Below are 16,822 nucleotides of genomic sequence, written 5' to 3' on the forward strand. Positions count from 1 at the left end.
GAAAAAAAAAAGATGAAAGCCTTCTACAGTGGGGAAATAGCCTGAGAACTGCAGATCTGAGTCTGTTCCTCCAATATCCACAGGATTGTTTGGGGCTTCATTTTCATTGATACTTCATTTTTCCAGCTTCTGTTGACTTGAGGTGTAGGTATTTATTGCTCTCAAAATACCAAGTTGAGCCTTCAGTTTGGTCATTTTCCTGGCTAAAAAATTCAGTCATTTTCTGGAGGTTTGTGGGGTTGTCGGATCCGTTTGGTGTGAGTACCTTGAAAAGGTCAAGATGATATTGCTAGTTAGAATACTGACAAGAAAGTCTGTGTCTTATGCAAGGAGTGCCCTGCAGCCACTGCCTGCTAACACCTATCAGTTTACACCACCTTCCTGACCTCTGCACAAGGCAGCAGATCCAAAATTTTGCCTAGCAGGACAATTCAGCATCTTTCTCCTTTCTTAGGGATTCTGCTAATCTCTGCAAATGAATTTTCTGGTAGCAAGATGCTATTCTTGGCTTAGAGCTTTTTTGGAGTAGCAGCAGGCTCTCCATCACATGAGCAGATAAGAATTGCACAAGTGACAGGCTGGATAAAACATCCTTACTCTGTGTACCAACTGTGAACATCAACACCTTCAGCTATTGTAGTACAGGCTTCTGCCTCTTTTAGTCAGTGTTTAGACACAGAACTGATGCATGGAAAATTAATTTATAAACTTACACATTTGGTGTAAAGCTCCAACTAAAAAAAACATCTTAGACCTAAACATTTTAAACTGAAAAAACTCTTCTGGAGGCATCTTTTTACTACTTTGGTGAGGGGTAGGCATTTGGTCACATAGGGATGTCTATCAGCAGCTGCAAAATGAGGAAAAATATGCTTTGAGAACATGTGTTTCAGAAATAGTCAATCTCAGATGGTTGCTTGTCTCATCAACACAATTCTAGATGTTATCAAGACATCTGTGTGTTGTATAATTACTGCCTCGACCTCAGCAAAATTGCTGAAAGCTGCAGGAAATAAACTCTACCCTTATGAATTATGCTTTATTAACCTGTCAGTTCTTTTTAAAAAATAATGGGCAGTTCTAGGTAAAACTTGACATGTTTCATTATGTGTTGTTATATGTCCCATCTATCCTTTTTATGGTACTGACTAAGATGTAATTGGAGCCCAGTGTGTCTCACAGCAGTTAGATCACAGAAATTGCAGGCTCTAATCTGCGCCTGTCAGTTGTAACGAATATTATGATGACTTTGAGCACATGGGTTGTCTCTTCTCCAGGTTAAATGGCTCAGCTTATGACTTGCAAACATGAATGAAAAAAGGAGCCAAGTGAAACCAAGCCCTCAGTTAGCTTTTGCTACAAGGCTGGGACCAGATGGCCATTTGTTTGTTGGGAAGGGAGGGGGAGGGTCAAGTCAAGGAGAGACTTGGCTGCTTTGGATGGAGCTTTAAATACCTAGTTGGAAGGCTTCAAGATAAGCCTGTGTTGTTTGAGCACTAGATTTGGTCAGAATATTGCTCTGAACTTGATCGTGTACCCACCCCACACTCCTCAAGTTGAAGGGGTGGTGTCTGCTGGCACTGTCCTCTCATAAACATGTTTTATTTGCTTCTTATCTCATCCATAAACTTGATGGCCTTTGCTGCCACCAGAACGTAGACTACTCATCTCCTGGCATCTGTCCATTTAAGCCAAAATGTTAATAATTCCTTGTTTTGCAAAATTCTTCCCTGCTCCTGTTCCTCTCTGCCCCCAAGTGCAGAATGTGATGGAGAAGCTTTATCATCCAGTCTTACCGGGGAAAAGAGAGCTTCTTAAGCCATGCTTGCAAAATTGTTGCTTCATTTAGAAATGTAGCCAGGTGTTCAGGACGAATATTATAGCTCTGATCAATGAGAATGGATTTATTTCTGAAAACCAACCTCAGGCTGGGTACTGTTTTCATTAAATTTTACATAATGTTTCTGGGCAAATAGAGTATGCCACTGGTGTTTGTATTTCTGCTGGTGTCTGTGTGTGCTGTGTTCTGATGGTTCCAGGCAGCTGCCAGATATCCACACAGTGCTGTATTTACCATGATTTCTTGGCGTGCTCTGAGCAGTGCTGTGTTTCTTCCATCCTTCTATGGTCAGAAATAGCCCAATCTTGTTGCTTTTCATTGTTTGCCATACCATTAAAAAGTGCACTAGAACCAACCTGCCAGTATTTCTTCTTTTCCTTCCTCTTCGAAAACATCCTTGGATAATCCACGTGGAAACCTTGTGTCTGTTTCAAAGCCCCTGGGAAACCAAGAGGTGACGCAGAGAACCCTTCAGAGGGTGGGGGAACACCATGGGACCACTGATCTCTCATGTGATCACGATGGGTTGCAAGATTCCTGTTATTTTGCCATTTTTGCTGACTTCACCTCTCAAGTGAACTTTCAGTAAGAAGACTGGAGGACCTGTTGGCCACAGATCTAAAGCAGCCCAGGCAGCTCAAGAGGAACTCTTGATGGGATTAACCCTTCATGTAGCTCCTGCTTGTTCAACATTGGTTCCAGCTTGCACTGCTTTTGGCCTCAGATCATGGCACTCTCATCAAGGAAAGAGGGAAGGGAGAATGTTTAAGTCTTTTCTGCCTTGTGGGCATCAATGGGGCTTGATGCCAATCAGCTGCTCCTTCATCTGGACCGAAGGATTGTGTTGTTTAGCTTTTAATAATTGGATTAACTACATGAGGAGCACCTGGCACTCTTCATCTTAAGGTTAAATGGTACTTGAAGTGTTTCTGGCAGGTGGGGAAGGCTGTATTTTGAAAAGCCCTGCTGTTTTTTGTTGGTCATTCTCTGAAGCACTGGAGTGCTTGGGGGAAAAGCTCATTCTAGCACGTAGTTTAATCAGTCTTCATGGGGTACTCTCATAGAACAGTAAAGTTCTTGTACCAAGGGATTATTGCATCATAGGAAGCCAGCATACTGATTTCTCTCCCGTCTGTGCCAGTTTCTCAAGAATAAAACAAGTTGTTCTCACTCACTGTGCATACAATTAGGTATATTTATTCTGTGCAAAGCAATTTTGCTGTGGAGCATGGAGTTCTTGCATCCCAGCACAGAGACAAGGAACAAAAAAGGGTGTAAGCCTTCCTGTTCTTAGTTGTATGAATCTGCACTGCAGTAACCTTAAGCACTGAGATTATACCATGTGATTAGTAGTCTGCTCTGATCATCTCAGCTGCACAGGATGGGGACTTCTGGCATCTCCTGTGTGTATGGAGGTGGGCAGGATATTTACAATGTGGACTTGAGAATATTCTCAGACTTACCAACCCTCAGTGACAACTGACCCTTTAGACTCATTGACATCTTAGCAAATGAGGCTTTCCAGAATCATGTACATTAAATAACTAGATTTTAGGCCTTTCAGATAAAGTTCATGTTTTTGTTGTTTTTTGTTTACTCATGTGTCTCTTTGCCTTTCTCTAGTGAAACTGTGGTCTACCAACTTGGACAACTCAGTAGCAAGCATTGAGGCCAAGGCTAACGTGTGTTGTGTCAAATTCAGCCCGTCTTCTAGGTATCACCTAGCTTTTGGCTGTGCAGGTAGGTAAAAGGGTTTGGGGGCAAAGGGATATTGTTTCTTCTTTATTCTCTCTAAAGATATGAGGTTGGCTGCTGTGCCCAAGACTAAAGTGTCTTTTCAGTTAAAATGTCTCTGAGTAAAACTTCTCAAGTGCCACAATACTCACAATGATATGTCAACGTTATCCCCCAGCCTGACTTTTTCATTTGGGTGCCTCTATCAGAGATAAAAGCCAGGAAAACAAGTCACTTAATGTGTTTATTGGGATCACTAAGGCAACCAGGCAAAGCTCAGCTGTGAGAGTCTCAATGTGTTAACGCGGTGAGAGCTGCTCTTTCTGAGAAATAATATTGTTCTATAAATACTACAAAGCCATACCTGGGAATTTTAACTGGTTTTACGTGAAGCATGCTGTAAAGCAGTGGCTGTGCATGTTCCCATAGCTCCAGCTACAATCCCTGTGGGTGGGCTCATGTTTTCCTAGGCTGCACTAAGATGGCTGTTAACGTTTTTATTTTTTTGAAGTAGTCAGTGGGGAAGGCACGACGAGCCTTTTATTCACTTAGATTAAATAGTTCTTGGTGATAATACAAAGATTTGAGAGCAGAGCAGGTGTCGCTTTGGGAAGAAGCTATATTGTGTTTTGCATGCAGTAACTGAAACTCAGAGGTGCCTATAAATGTTTAACCAACCCTGCATTTTCTTTCTCCTTGGGGAGTTTTAATGCACTTGTAACTAGTTGTTCTGACAACATTTGTTCTCTCTGGACTCTAGGAGATACGTTGATCGTTCTTGCAACCACTGGTTTGCCGTTTCATTTAGGTGTTCTCATTTCCAGGCTGGTCCTGCTTTGGTTGTAACTCTTAGGAAGCAAAAAATAAACTTGCATTTTGATGCACTGCAAAAAATGGATTCAAGCTGGAGTGTAAAATATTGACTTGCTTGACAGGCATCTCTCTGTAGTTTAGTGAATTACATGTAAAAATAGAGTTGAATGACAATACCTGCTAGCAGTATTTGAATGAGAGGGACCGTGTGGGAAAGGCTCTGGGGAAAGATGAGAGCACCAGCTCCAAATGAATCAGCCTCTGATTAAAATATATATGTAAAAGCACTATGAAACAGAATTCTTCCTGATAAATCAATAGCTGAGATTTCTTGCCACCTGAAAGGCAGACGGAGGATAAGTCTCAGCTAAACCCAGGAAGGCTTTTGGAGCTGGAGGGCATGTGGGGTGGGAGCAGGTAGGAGTGTCTCTACCCCCCACACCGAGGCCAAACAATCTGGGTTTGTCTTCAATGAGTATGTTGTGAAAGAAGCATTAGGAAGCCCTAAAAGTTTCTTGGAGGTTTTAAAGAACTATATGTGTGTTTCTGTGATTTAGAGGATGCTGAGGGGTAAAATGGTATTTGTACTGGGAAAGAAGTGTTTACATCTGCTTGATGTTTGGTAATTGAATCGCTAAATAAAAATTAAACTGGATATTTGATTGATATTATGATTGCTGAAACAATTACTTGGGGTAATTGAACTGATGGAAATTACTTCCCGCCTAGGAATTCTAATTGATCTTCCAGCCTTAAATACATGTGGGAAAAATGGCATATTAAAAGAAATACTGGTGTCTTGAAGGACATTAATTCTGAACTCCTAAAAAATAATCAGAGCAATGAAATGAGTTAGTGTCTACTTTCATACTCCGTATAGTAAAGCAGTCATGTTTAATGCGTTATGATAGAGACAAAGGTTTTTCTTCTCCATCAGTTTCAGCTAGTCTTGCTTAATAATTTCATTTAGTTTGTGTAAAAAGGAATGTGACTTAAATAGCGTGAGTTGTCACATAGGCTATAAAATTAATAAAGAAAGAGTCAAAGCTGACTTCCTTGAGTAGTATTAAAAAAAGAAAATATCAGGGAGCTGGACACACTGACTTGGCCACTCCTGCTTGTCCCCAGTAGGAATAAAAGTGAGCAATGCACAACACTAAGCACTAATTCAGTGACCAGCATAGTGGGCAATTTTAGAAAGCTGTCCTAGCCCTGCCTTGGCTTGCTTGCATGCTAAGAGGATTTTTGATGTTTTGAAAATTGTTTCAGTTACTTATTCAGTGATTTATTCAAGGATAGAAGAGCCATTCCATGGCCCAGACAGTCTTGTATGGTATTTAAACAGAAGTGCTGTTTCTGCATATGCTCTCATTTCATTTGTTGATTTGATGGAGCTTAATGCTATATATGTGTCTGTATTTGTGTGTATATATGTCTATAGTTTGACTTGATGAAGTAAGCAATTCATTAAATGGTTAGGGAGGAAGTATTGGTACTTAATATCTGAGATATGAAAGAAAGAAGTAAATTGATTTACTATACTATTATTAAATTACATACACATTTCAACTCCCTTTTTTTGTATGCAGAATAGCTCAAAGCCAGCATAACTCCTTTAAGCAATGTCATTTTGACTGTAAGTCTAAATTTTTTCAGGGTTAACATTTTTATTTTCTTCTAAGGTTCTTTCTTAATCATCCATAAAGCTGGAGCATCTTTTCATAAGGTCCTGTTCTTTCACACGTTTCTTCTCTGCCCTTGATAACTGCATCTTGCCCACTTGCATCCATCTGTTCAGAATGCCTCCTTGAAGTGGGTTTTCCTTATCAGATGCTTCAGCTAGCTTAGCATCTCTGTGCTGTTCCTCCTTTGCATTCACCACAGAAATAGGATGACCATCTTAAAGTCCTTTTACCCTGTCCCCATTTTACATTTCTTCTCACTTGCTAGTAATATTTTGGCTGTTGGCCTACCACTCCCCATGATGCTACCTTGTGAAGAGGGGAAATGTTGAGAGGTGCCTTTCTGCCTTCTCCAGTTTTAAAACTCCATTGTACAGAGAAATTGGAAGGAAGATACCAAAGTCCCTTAGAGACCTATCATGTAATTCATGGTGTGAATTACATGAGCTGATGCATCTCAGGCTTCACAGCCTGATTTTGCTTCTCATCTGAAGCTTCAGCACTCTGTAGGGAATCTTGAACCGGAGATCTTGGTTTAATAAAAGCATTTCCACCTGCCCCTGGTTTACATGCTGCATTGCCAAATAAAAGGAGGGAACTGAAGGACTCTAGGGATGGATTTTGAAGCCAGGTCAGGCTGTGAGCCCTGTGGCCCAGTGGGTGAAACAAGGCGTTCTGTCACAGGATTTCCTATGATGCTTTGATTTAAATGTAACCGTGGTTAAAGGTGTTGTTAGACTGTGTATCTCCATGAGGAACACTGTTATTTAGTAGAGAGCAGAGAGTTGGCTTCAGATGCTGTAGGAAACCAAGCTTTAGATGCCACTGTAAAAGCAAATCCCAGGATTAGCATCTAATATGGATGATATATATGTTTCTTTTTTGGAATCTTCACTCTGAAGCTTTTAGATGACTAAAAAAAATTATCTTGCTAGCTTAAAACAGAACAAATGAGCAATAAACTAGAAATAGAGCTTATAGAATAAAGAAATGGATATTTGGGTTGGGAAATAATTCTCTTAAAAGCAGACAGGCATTTCAGGTGAGAGGAAAGCTAGCATATCTGGCTGCAGCCTGATAAAATCTATTGCAGTAGAAAGGGCACATAAAGAAGAAAAGACCCCTTTTGTCTGTTACTTTAATAAAATATTCTATTTGCATGCTTACTGAGTTGAAACATTGTCCAGTATAAACTGTAATCACTGCCAAATACAAAATCAGGTCATTCTGTGGTCTTTTCCTCTATTTTAAAACAGATAAGGTTTTATCCTGAAATTAGCTATATAAATCATGGTTGAAGTTATTATTGTTCTGCCTCAGCAATAGCACTGATGTCCTTAACCCATATATTTTCTAGCAGTGCTGTTTCCCTGCTTTAAAAGGAAAACTAAAGGCTGAAAATGCATCATGCACTTTGCAGCTAGAATGTCCAAGTTGTGCAGTCTGGGTGAGATCAGCCTGTCTGCTAACTCCAGTGAGCTCAGTGTAGCTGTTGATAGTAGGAATGTTTTATTCCCGGCATACTGTAATACTGTCAGCACCTACCACTGACTTTTTATCTCCCATATATTATGCAGAAATTTTGTAAAAATTCAGCAATCTGAAGTTGCAATGGCATTAGATGCATTATCTTTTTCTTCCCCTGTAGAACCCACAAATCTAGCAGGTTGGGTTGAGGGATGAGAGGGGTTTCACAAGGCTGCAGAGATGCAGGACAGAGATTGTCTCATCTCCAGAAGCTTCACAAAATAAGTGGAAGCAGCAGAGAAATACGTATGGACAGGGGATAGCAACAGAACAGCTGCAACATGGTCAGAACTTAAGGTTTTGCTGAGTTAGTTTTACCTCTGATTGGTCTCTAAAACAGCTTTGCTGTGTTGTCACCAACACTTTGCAGTGTGGGTTCAGATGAAGTGACCAGGGCAGGGAAAAAATGGAGTAGTGCTTATTGATGTAGATTTTACTACTTACAGCAACAGAGTTTGAGACTAGGTGCATTGGAGATGCCATACTTCCTCTTAAACATCAAAGATTTTGCTTTTCCATCTCTTTTTTCACACTGCCAAATGCGTGGCCAGAACTGAATTGCCTTTTTACTGGATTCGGTTGTGCCCTCATCCATTGAGCATCAGTGCCAGCCCGAGCCAGGCTTTTGGCAGCCTGTATCAAGGCCAGTAGTAGCTAACAAGGGGCAAACTCTCAGTGAACATGAGGTGTTCTTTTAGTGCTGAGCTTCCCCTCTCTTACCTGCTCTCATCTTCCTTATTCCCTTCCCCAGTTCGTGCTTTTCATTCAAAGATGGTTTTGACCTTCCCCATCGCATTTTCCAGGCTGTTTAAAGATGTTTCCTGTTCACCATCTTTAGCATTACACAATGGTGTTGTATTTTGGCTTTGAATGGTGCCACCTTTCTTTCCTCATTGAATGGCCACAAAATTTGGTACTGTGGATCAGTATCAGCATGATGAAGGACTTCTGTTGCTGTGTCAACAGCTTTGTTTTCACTTGCAACTATTTACCCATTTAAGGTCTCTACATCACCCTGATGCACTTACAGTTCAGGGTCACATGTGGCTTTTTATCATCATCATTCCATTTTTCTAATATACCTGGTGTCCAAGTGAGGCCACTTTGGAGACCATCCTGGCCAGTGAAATATTGATTTTTCTGCTGCAGTAAGTGGAGCAGTGATTTCTCTTTTCCAGACGTCTCCCTGTAGAGTTAGCCTTTCATGCTGTCTCAGATCTGGGTGACTTACCTGGCTTGTCACTCAGCTCAGAAGAATGATGGGATACTAATGACCAAAAAGGTAGCATGTCTTTTGGGAAGAGAATTAATGTTTTCCAGCTGAGAGCAAGGTCTTACCTTAACAGATTCTCATGGGTAAGTACCGTGTTTTATTGAAAGCCTGCAGTGACTCAGGGAGGATCTATTTGTGCAAATATATGACATGTTTAGGGTGGAGTTAGGCAGCTTCCTTGGGCTTGACCTGCAAGATTACCTTCAGCATATGAATTGAGCACAGTGTTCAGAAGCACAGACAAAGGTTAGGCATTTCTTTCGTGCCTGTGGAAAACTTCACAGCAGTGCTCAGAATTCAACCTTGAAGAAAGCAAAATGGCATGTAGCAGTCCAGGCCTTGCCCATTACTTGGATAGGACTTTACCTGCAGTGTGTCTTTTCATTTTGTGGATAGTCAATAGCCTTCTTCTAGTCCATGATCTCTGAGGCTGTTGGCAGGGGAAGTTGGGGACAAGGTCTGTGTTTTGGAAGTGCACATTTGTTACCTTTAATTCAAACTCATTCCAGAGTTCACTGCAAAGGCTTTGTTTGTTCTAACCTTTGAAAGCATTTTTATCACTTCAGTAATTTAGGAGTTGTTTGGAGGAATATGTATTTTTGGCCTGTATAGCTGTGGTCATATTTCTCTCCCAAAGCACTTACTGTAGTGGAAGCACTGAGCTTAGTGGGAATTTTTTAGGTGGGAGCACATCTTTGAAAGTTTGACATAAATGCTATCCCTCTTCAAGGACACTGGAATGTAAATGAGGTACCAAACCAAGCCTTCTGCTGTCCTGGTGAAGACAATCTCTCTGGCTCTAGTAGGCAGATCGCATTCTACTGCTCAGGGCTGTCAATGAGAAGCACTGCAGCTATGCCATGTTATTTAAACTTAGGATCTTTTTAGTTAAGCTGATTTTTCTGTTTCTGCACATCAGAGATGCTGCCAGATCTGCCAGGCAGTGTCTTCCTGCCTTGTTGCCACTGCTTCCTATGAAATCACAAAGGGATGTGAAACCTCTCATCAGTGTGCAGGACGTGTTGCATGTGCAATTTTCACATAGGCTTCAAGAGTTGGAGATGATACAACTTTTTTACTTGAACAGAAAAAGTGGTATTGGACTTGTCTTGGATAAAGCATTTGCAATGAATAGTGAGTAACAATATAGAGACCTACTGGGAGTTTCCTAACTTGTTCCCAGAGGTCATCACACTTCAGTTACAAGTGAATGAATAAAATTAACTTGAAAAGCTCCATTTGATTCTCTAGAGAAAAGGATAAATCTGTCATTAGCAGAAATGAGTGTGCTAATTGTTTGCTTAAATATTCTTTTCCTGAACATTTTGTCTTACAACTGGCATAGAAGTCATTTTGTCAATGTGACAAAATAGAAATTTAAATTGAAATGAGCCTTGAAATTCAGGAACAGATAGGAAACTCCAACATTCATCTTTTTCTCGTAATGCCAAATTGCTCTTGCTGCTAGCTGTTGCTGGATGCCTTAAGAGTTTAATGCTTTCCAGCCTTGACAGTTTCCAAAGCTGCAGTTTTTCTGGTAGCTCACTCAAAGGAATCACTCTTTGGAATGACTTCCTCTGTAATGGCTTCCTGTATTCTCTCCTGTTCAGACTGGTGCATAGATTAACTGTTCTAGTCTTTTATTTGGGTACTGTGCTTCCATACTAACTGGTGAAGATTGTCACATTGCACAGGAAAATCTGTAACTAGTGAGTGCAGGGTGGACTCTCATCTCAAAGGCATCTTTTTGTAGGGTCTGAGCATCTAAACATTTCATGAATTTTTAACAGTAGAGTTTTGAATGTTTGGGCAAGGTTCCTGTTAGCCATTGGAGTCTCAAGAAGATGACAAAAAGTGAGACACTAGATACATGTGCAAATCTAGTTGCTCTTCACATGACTTATTTCATTGCCTAGTTAGCGTACATTGCTTCTTTTCCACATTGGATACCACATGTTTTCCTCTGCTTGTTTCCCTGTATGCATAATCCACCATATCTTTGGTTTCAGCATTCTTATCTGGGTTTTAGTGATTGTGACACTATTTAATATCCTTTGTCTCTGCTAGTGGAGTCTGCTGTGGGGGTAGTTTAGGTAACAAATCAGATCATCATCTCCAGAACCTAGTTAAGAAGGGTAATACCTCCTCAGGTAGTGAAGCAAAATGTAGTTCTGGACTAAAATCAGGTTTGAGTGATAATTTGGCAAACTCAGGTCCCCAGAAGCCTACACTTTCCTTTCCTTAGAGCCACTTTGACTGAACTGAAGCCTATTTGGTCCTCTTTGTATGATGTCTGCTAGTACAACAGAAACCTGAAAGCTGTTGCTTCATAAATGCACTCTTAAAATCTTAGGGAGGATGTTCCTGTTTACATCCATCTCGTGTAATGCCTCAAGGCCTTATCTACATGATCTTGACCTCTTGGAGTGTGTGGTTCCAGGGAGTCTGACCATGCTGCCCTTTCTTTCCATCACAGCTCCATGGCTTGTGCAGCTTTGATTCATTTAAGAACCAGAGCTGACATGGCTTTTGCAGTAAGAAATTTGTTGTGTGCAGTATATATCCTGAATTGAGAGAGAGAGAGATATGTTCAGCAAATGACACAGTATTTTTGGCCTTGATAGATGTACCCAGCACTCCTTGTACAAATAAGGCTCCTGGTGCTCATGTAAGAAATTTCATCTCCTCCAAGGTGTCGTCCATTTAAACAGCACGGATTGAAGCACCTTTTACCAAAAATGACTGCTCTTCACATGTTTTAGGTGTCATAAAACTTACTTTGGACATCAGCTTACAGGCACTAATGCACGTAGAGTTATGCATGTTACATAGTCAATGAGAAAAATTGAATGTTACATCTGAACAGTGCATGATTATTTTTTTTCTTTCAGATGTGAAGAATGAATCCTTCCCAAAGCTGCAGGTTGTTACTGCTGTTATCTTCATTAGCTTTTTAGCATTAGTAAATCTTCCTTGTGTGTACTGAATATTTTGTTTCTCTAACAGCCTGATAGATGACAATCCTTGAATTGCACAAGTGAGAAATGGCTGTAGCTCTTTAAAACCATAAAGGTCAAAGTTTCAAAAAAGTTCTAGAGAAATCTGTTTTGCTTTCCTCTCTCATCAGAGCCCTTTTCTCAACTCATTAATATCTAATGTTTTACGTCATCTCCTTCTCTCCTTAATGCAAGACAAGTTATTTAGGGTGAAAGCTTTATGGGCTGCTGTGTCAAAAGCTTTAGACAAGCCAGTAAAAAAATGTCCCCACTGTGTAAAGACCATTATCCATAACTTGGCAAATGTCATCTGTAACTTTGAGCCATAGGGAATCTGTGGAGTGCAAAGATTAAAAACCCAGTTGGCAGTTCCCATCAAGGCTGCTGTTCTCTTTATCTGTTCAGCAGAGGGAGATATAGATCTTTAGAGGAATGCTAGTGTTAGTATGTATTTTTAAAAAAATAGTACAGTTGGTGTGAGTAAGAGATGCAAATCACTGGCTGAAGAGGGTATAGTCTTTCCTGCAGAGCTCTGTCAAAATATTTCAAGTGCTGATCTGAAAGCCTGTCTGCTGTTGCATCGCTGAGCTTTTTGTTTGTAGAAGGAAAAGTAGAAGGGTCTTATTGTGCTGTTGGTTTTGCCAGAGATTAAACTGAGGCTACCAGACATTCAATCTAATCTCAGCTCTTTATTTCAGTTTTCATAGAGTGGATTTTTCTCATGGTGCTCCTTTTATCACCCAGTTTGCTAAACAGAACACTGTTGGGCATTTTCCTTCTTCTCAAAGCTGTGTTCTTTCTTTAAGTGAAAATCTGGGCTGGATTTGTGTTGAATTCCTTAAATATGATTTTTTTTTTGAGGGTGGATTTCCATTTGATTCCTTAAATCTGATTTTTGGAGACTGTTGCCCATTATCTGTGTTGCAGTGTAGGAAAATGAGATTAAATTGTCATCCCCAAATACCCATGTGCTTTCCTCTGCTTTAGAAACTTCCTTTCATCTCCTCACTAACATCACGGGCTCTGTGGCTTCCTCACTTGAAAGGATTTTTGTTGGGGGCTTTTTTGGTAAGATTTTGCCACCAGCAAAATGAATCATACAGACCTTGCTTAATCTTGTATAGTCTTCAGAGCACACAGGGTGGGTTTTCACCTGCAGGGAAAATATGTAGGGAATGCTTTTCACAAGTTCAGTCCCTTTTTGAGTGGCCATTGATTGTTTGACGCCTATGAAGATGGGGTGTGCAGGACCTCCCCAGGAGTCTGGTGCCACTTGTAGAGAGACCACTTGCTTAGACAGAACTCTGAGAGTAAATATGAATGAAGTACCACATCCCAAATCATCTTGGGCACACAAATGAAATACAAAATAAGGGCATTGTTCCAGTTTGCTGCTCTGGACCAGAGCATTGCTTCTAGAAGAGATTGCTGAGATTTCCCCAGGGCCTCAGAAAATGGTTATTCAGAGAAAAACTGTTCCTTCACTGCAAAGGAAACTCCAGGTAGAAAAAGAAGGAAAAAGCAAATGCATTAAATGAGTAATTTTGTCTTCGTTATAGAAACAAAGCGCTTGCAGTTTCTGCTGAAACAAAAAAAATGTGAATAGAAAGCCATACCCAGCAAACATTTTAATGTGCCTGTGATAATGGCTGTTGAGATAAATTTTTCTTGCTTTATTGGGGCTTTTTTGGAACAGCACAAACAGGAAAAATAAAAAATACCATTTAGCTTTACCTGCGCCGCAGTGTTCTGCGGGGAGATGTTGGGGTGAAATGGATTGATTTCTGCTGTCTGCTCCTCATGTGTTTTGTCATGCTGCAAGAGGGAAAACAGCACACTGCAGTCTTCAACAAGGTGCTCCAGATAGTTTTGTCTGCAAAGGTTCTTTGCTTCAGGCTGCATCAAACCCATTTTTAATCTCTTGCCTTTATAGTAAGGGAAGTGGTTTGTACAGAGGGCATTGATGTCAACTTACCATTGTTGATATTATCTAATTTCTTCTTCAGAAAATTCTCGTGCTAATTTTTAGTGCAGGGCTTTGTTCCTGTGAATTCAAGTCCACTTTTTCCTGTCCCTAATGCGTTGTCATCTCTTTTCTTTTCCTGAAGCATCTATTTCTTCTTTGTAGTGGAAGCTATCACACTGTCTTCCCTCCCAGAAACGCTTTGCGATAGGCTAAAGCCTGTGCTGATCATATGCCATCCCAGTATTACTCTCTCAAGTGAAATAAATCTCTTTATAGCGTTTTGTTGGCTGGAAGGCTTCTTCACCATTCTTTGTCAAATGCCCAAATGCCACCCTGCATTTCTGTTGCTGTAATAAAGACCCTTTTTTGCCTCCTCACACTCTGTTCTGCCCTGGAAGAGACCTGAGATGTCAAATAGCTGCTTGCTTTTTTTTTTTTTTTTTTTTTTTTTTTTTTGTGTTGGGTGAGAGTCACTGCATGAAGTATCACCTGTCTTGTTGAGTTGAATTATTCCCCAAGATGGAGTGTTCAGCTATCCTATATCACCAGTCTTCTCTTCAAAGCAAGACCCACATGTGGGTGTTCAAACTGCCTCTCTGTAAGGAAGATTAAATCTCCACACTTAACTTTCTGAACAAAACCACCTCAGTCACGTGAAGATCTGCAAGTACTGTTGTTTGGTATTACAGGCTTGGCAGCAGTTAAAATTCAGCTGTTCTCCATTTTCTTTTTCACTATTAAGAAAAAAAAAGTGAATTAAAGGAGACCTAAGGTTGTATCACAGTGCTTCATGCCACCCCCATTGTGTGGGCATAGATAAACAAAACCTGAAAGATCTGAGAAGCCAGAAACTTATGCAGCAAAACACAGCCTAAACATTAATGCTGTAATGCTAAGAGGTGGGCAAATGCCTTCCCTTTCTTATGTCAGTAGCAAATCACTTAGGCAAGTTTGTATTAAAAAAATTCTCCCTAATCCTTTGACATGAGAGCACTTTCCAGACAGCTGAGGGAAGAGTTTATAGCATTGTCTTTGGGAATGCTTGGAGCATGACTGAGTTAGGACTCTTGAACACCATTATTTAACTTGGAAATCAAATCCAACTTTGCAGTTGTCCCATCCTTGACTGGGCAGTAGGACTGGCTGGATTTCAGAGGTCCTTTCCAGCCTACAGTATTCCATGACTTTCAGGGCCCTTTAGCAAAAATGGATTTCTAACAGAAATTGCATTCTGTGTAGGATTAAGTTTCATTTGAGCTTCCCCATAATTAAATCCCCTGAGTTGTCTTTCAACCAGCTTTTGATGTTGTTGGCTTGGCAGGAAGGCTCCCTTTCCTGGTGTGCAGGTATGTAGAACATCCACTGGAGAGGTTCTGGTTTTTTTATAAACAGCTTTTTAGTTAGTCTGCAAGTAACTCTGGAGCTCGGTAGATGGCTTTTGTAGATCTCCTCTGGAATTTAAAGGAATGTGTTTCCAATTTAATTTTCAAGGTTTAGGCTCTGAGGGCAGCCATCTGCCTTTCCTCAGGTGTTTGAGAAAGCAGCACTTGTTTACCATCCCTTGTTCAGCTTTCTCTAAGGACCAAGGTACCCTAGTGTGCCATGTCATCTTCAGTGTACTGTGTGGCAGTACAGTGATTTATTTTTAAATCAGGATGTTTTTCCTTTTTATCTCCTTCCCCGTTCTCCTTCCTAGCAGAAGAAAAGATTTTCCTGGTACAAACTGAGGTCTTATGTGAGTCTCCTGATCCTGTTTCCATTTTTAGTCCAGCCCAAGACTTTACCTTTGTGTGCAAGCTTCCTTTTTTATAGCAAGAAATCACACTAAGCCTGGCTGAAAAGGAGACTTTTGGTTAACCCATCTGAAGGTCTGTTGTTCTACATCTTATTTATTTATGTTCAGCAATTATTCATCAAGATGGCCTATCCCCTCTTTCATGACCTACCTCTTAGGGAAATACTCTTCCCATTTACCCAGAGACACTCAAAACAAGCTTTGATTTGAACCACTGTACCCTGGATACTTGAAGGCATAAGGCTGTAGTTATATTTTCCTACTAAACAAGTTGTCTAGGCATAATTCTAGGAGCCCTGAAAAATGAGTGATCTTGCTTACACTTGGTATACAGAGAGAAACAAGTGAAAGAAGAGATCAGTTTATATAGGTAGATGTTGGATTTTGGATAACCCCTTCAGTGTTTGAGGGATGGAGGTTTCCTCCAAGATCTCTGAAATCACTCTTTTTTTTTTAGCCAATGGAAGTAAAACTGAAATGAAATGTTATGAAGTCACGTCTCTTCTCTTTCATTCTGATGAAAAACATTTTGTGGGCTTGGTTTATATCCTTTTATTTTGCTGGGTTTTTTGTTTCCCTGGATAATCTAATTTATGGCGAGCAGAGGTATCTTGCGCCAAATTTGCTCTGACTCAGTTTGTCTTGTTAAACAGCTCATTTAAATACACTCCTCAGACTGTAAACATCTCTTATTCTTACTCCTGATGTATAAAGTTTCACTGGTGAAAACAAGCCAGCCTCGATCCAAGCTTGAAGTTCATAGAGGAAAAGAGATAAATGAAGAAGATGAGGGAATCATGAGCTGAGGACATGAGTTACACTAGGTGCAACAAATCAGATCATCATGGTCAGAGAAGCACAAGAGCACATTAAAGATTAGACTCCAGCCTGGGCTCCTGTTTCAGTAAAACATCTGTAGCACAAGGTTTGCAGAAGTGCAGGCTGTAGCCAGAGCATTAATGTATGAAATTATTTTGTCCTTTAGGTTTGCTCATGAAGGTGTATTTTATTAAAAAAAAAAAAAAACCTCAAAATGTGCTTTGATCACAGAGCACTTTTACCAGACCACTTAATTAACATCTGGCTGCCTACTCCATGGCTCTGCATTTGAACATGGGCATCTTCTTGTCCGTGGTATTTATCTGCTGTGGAACAAGGAGCACCACTTACATTCTCAAGTCTATGAGCACTGAGAA

At 40.4% G+C, this 16,822-nt stretch overlaps 1 protein-coding gene across 2 annotated transcripts in view; it reads left to right on the forward strand.

Moving 5' to 3' along the window:
- Nucleotides 1-16,822, forward strand: part of COP1 (COP1 E3 ubiquitin ligase) — a 124,241-nt gene that overhangs the window by 65,597 nt on the left and 41,822 nt on the right. For both annotated transcript variants that reach the window (XM_085068642.1, XM_085068644.1), the window contains exon 15: nucleotides 3,464-3,580. In XM_085068642.1, the coding sequence (XP_084924768.1) occupies nucleotides 3,464-3,580 (117 nt within the window). The remainder of the gene's footprint in view (nucleotides 1-3,463; nucleotides 3,581-16,822) is intronic.

This window comes from Lichenostomus cassidix, chromosome 8, assembly GCF_008360975.1.
Source record: "Lichenostomus cassidix isolate B80296 chromosome 8, HeHo_3.0, whole genome shotgun sequence".
Lineage (NCBI taxonomy): Eukaryota > Metazoa > Chordata > Aves > Passeriformes > Meliphagidae > Lichenostomus > Lichenostomus cassidix.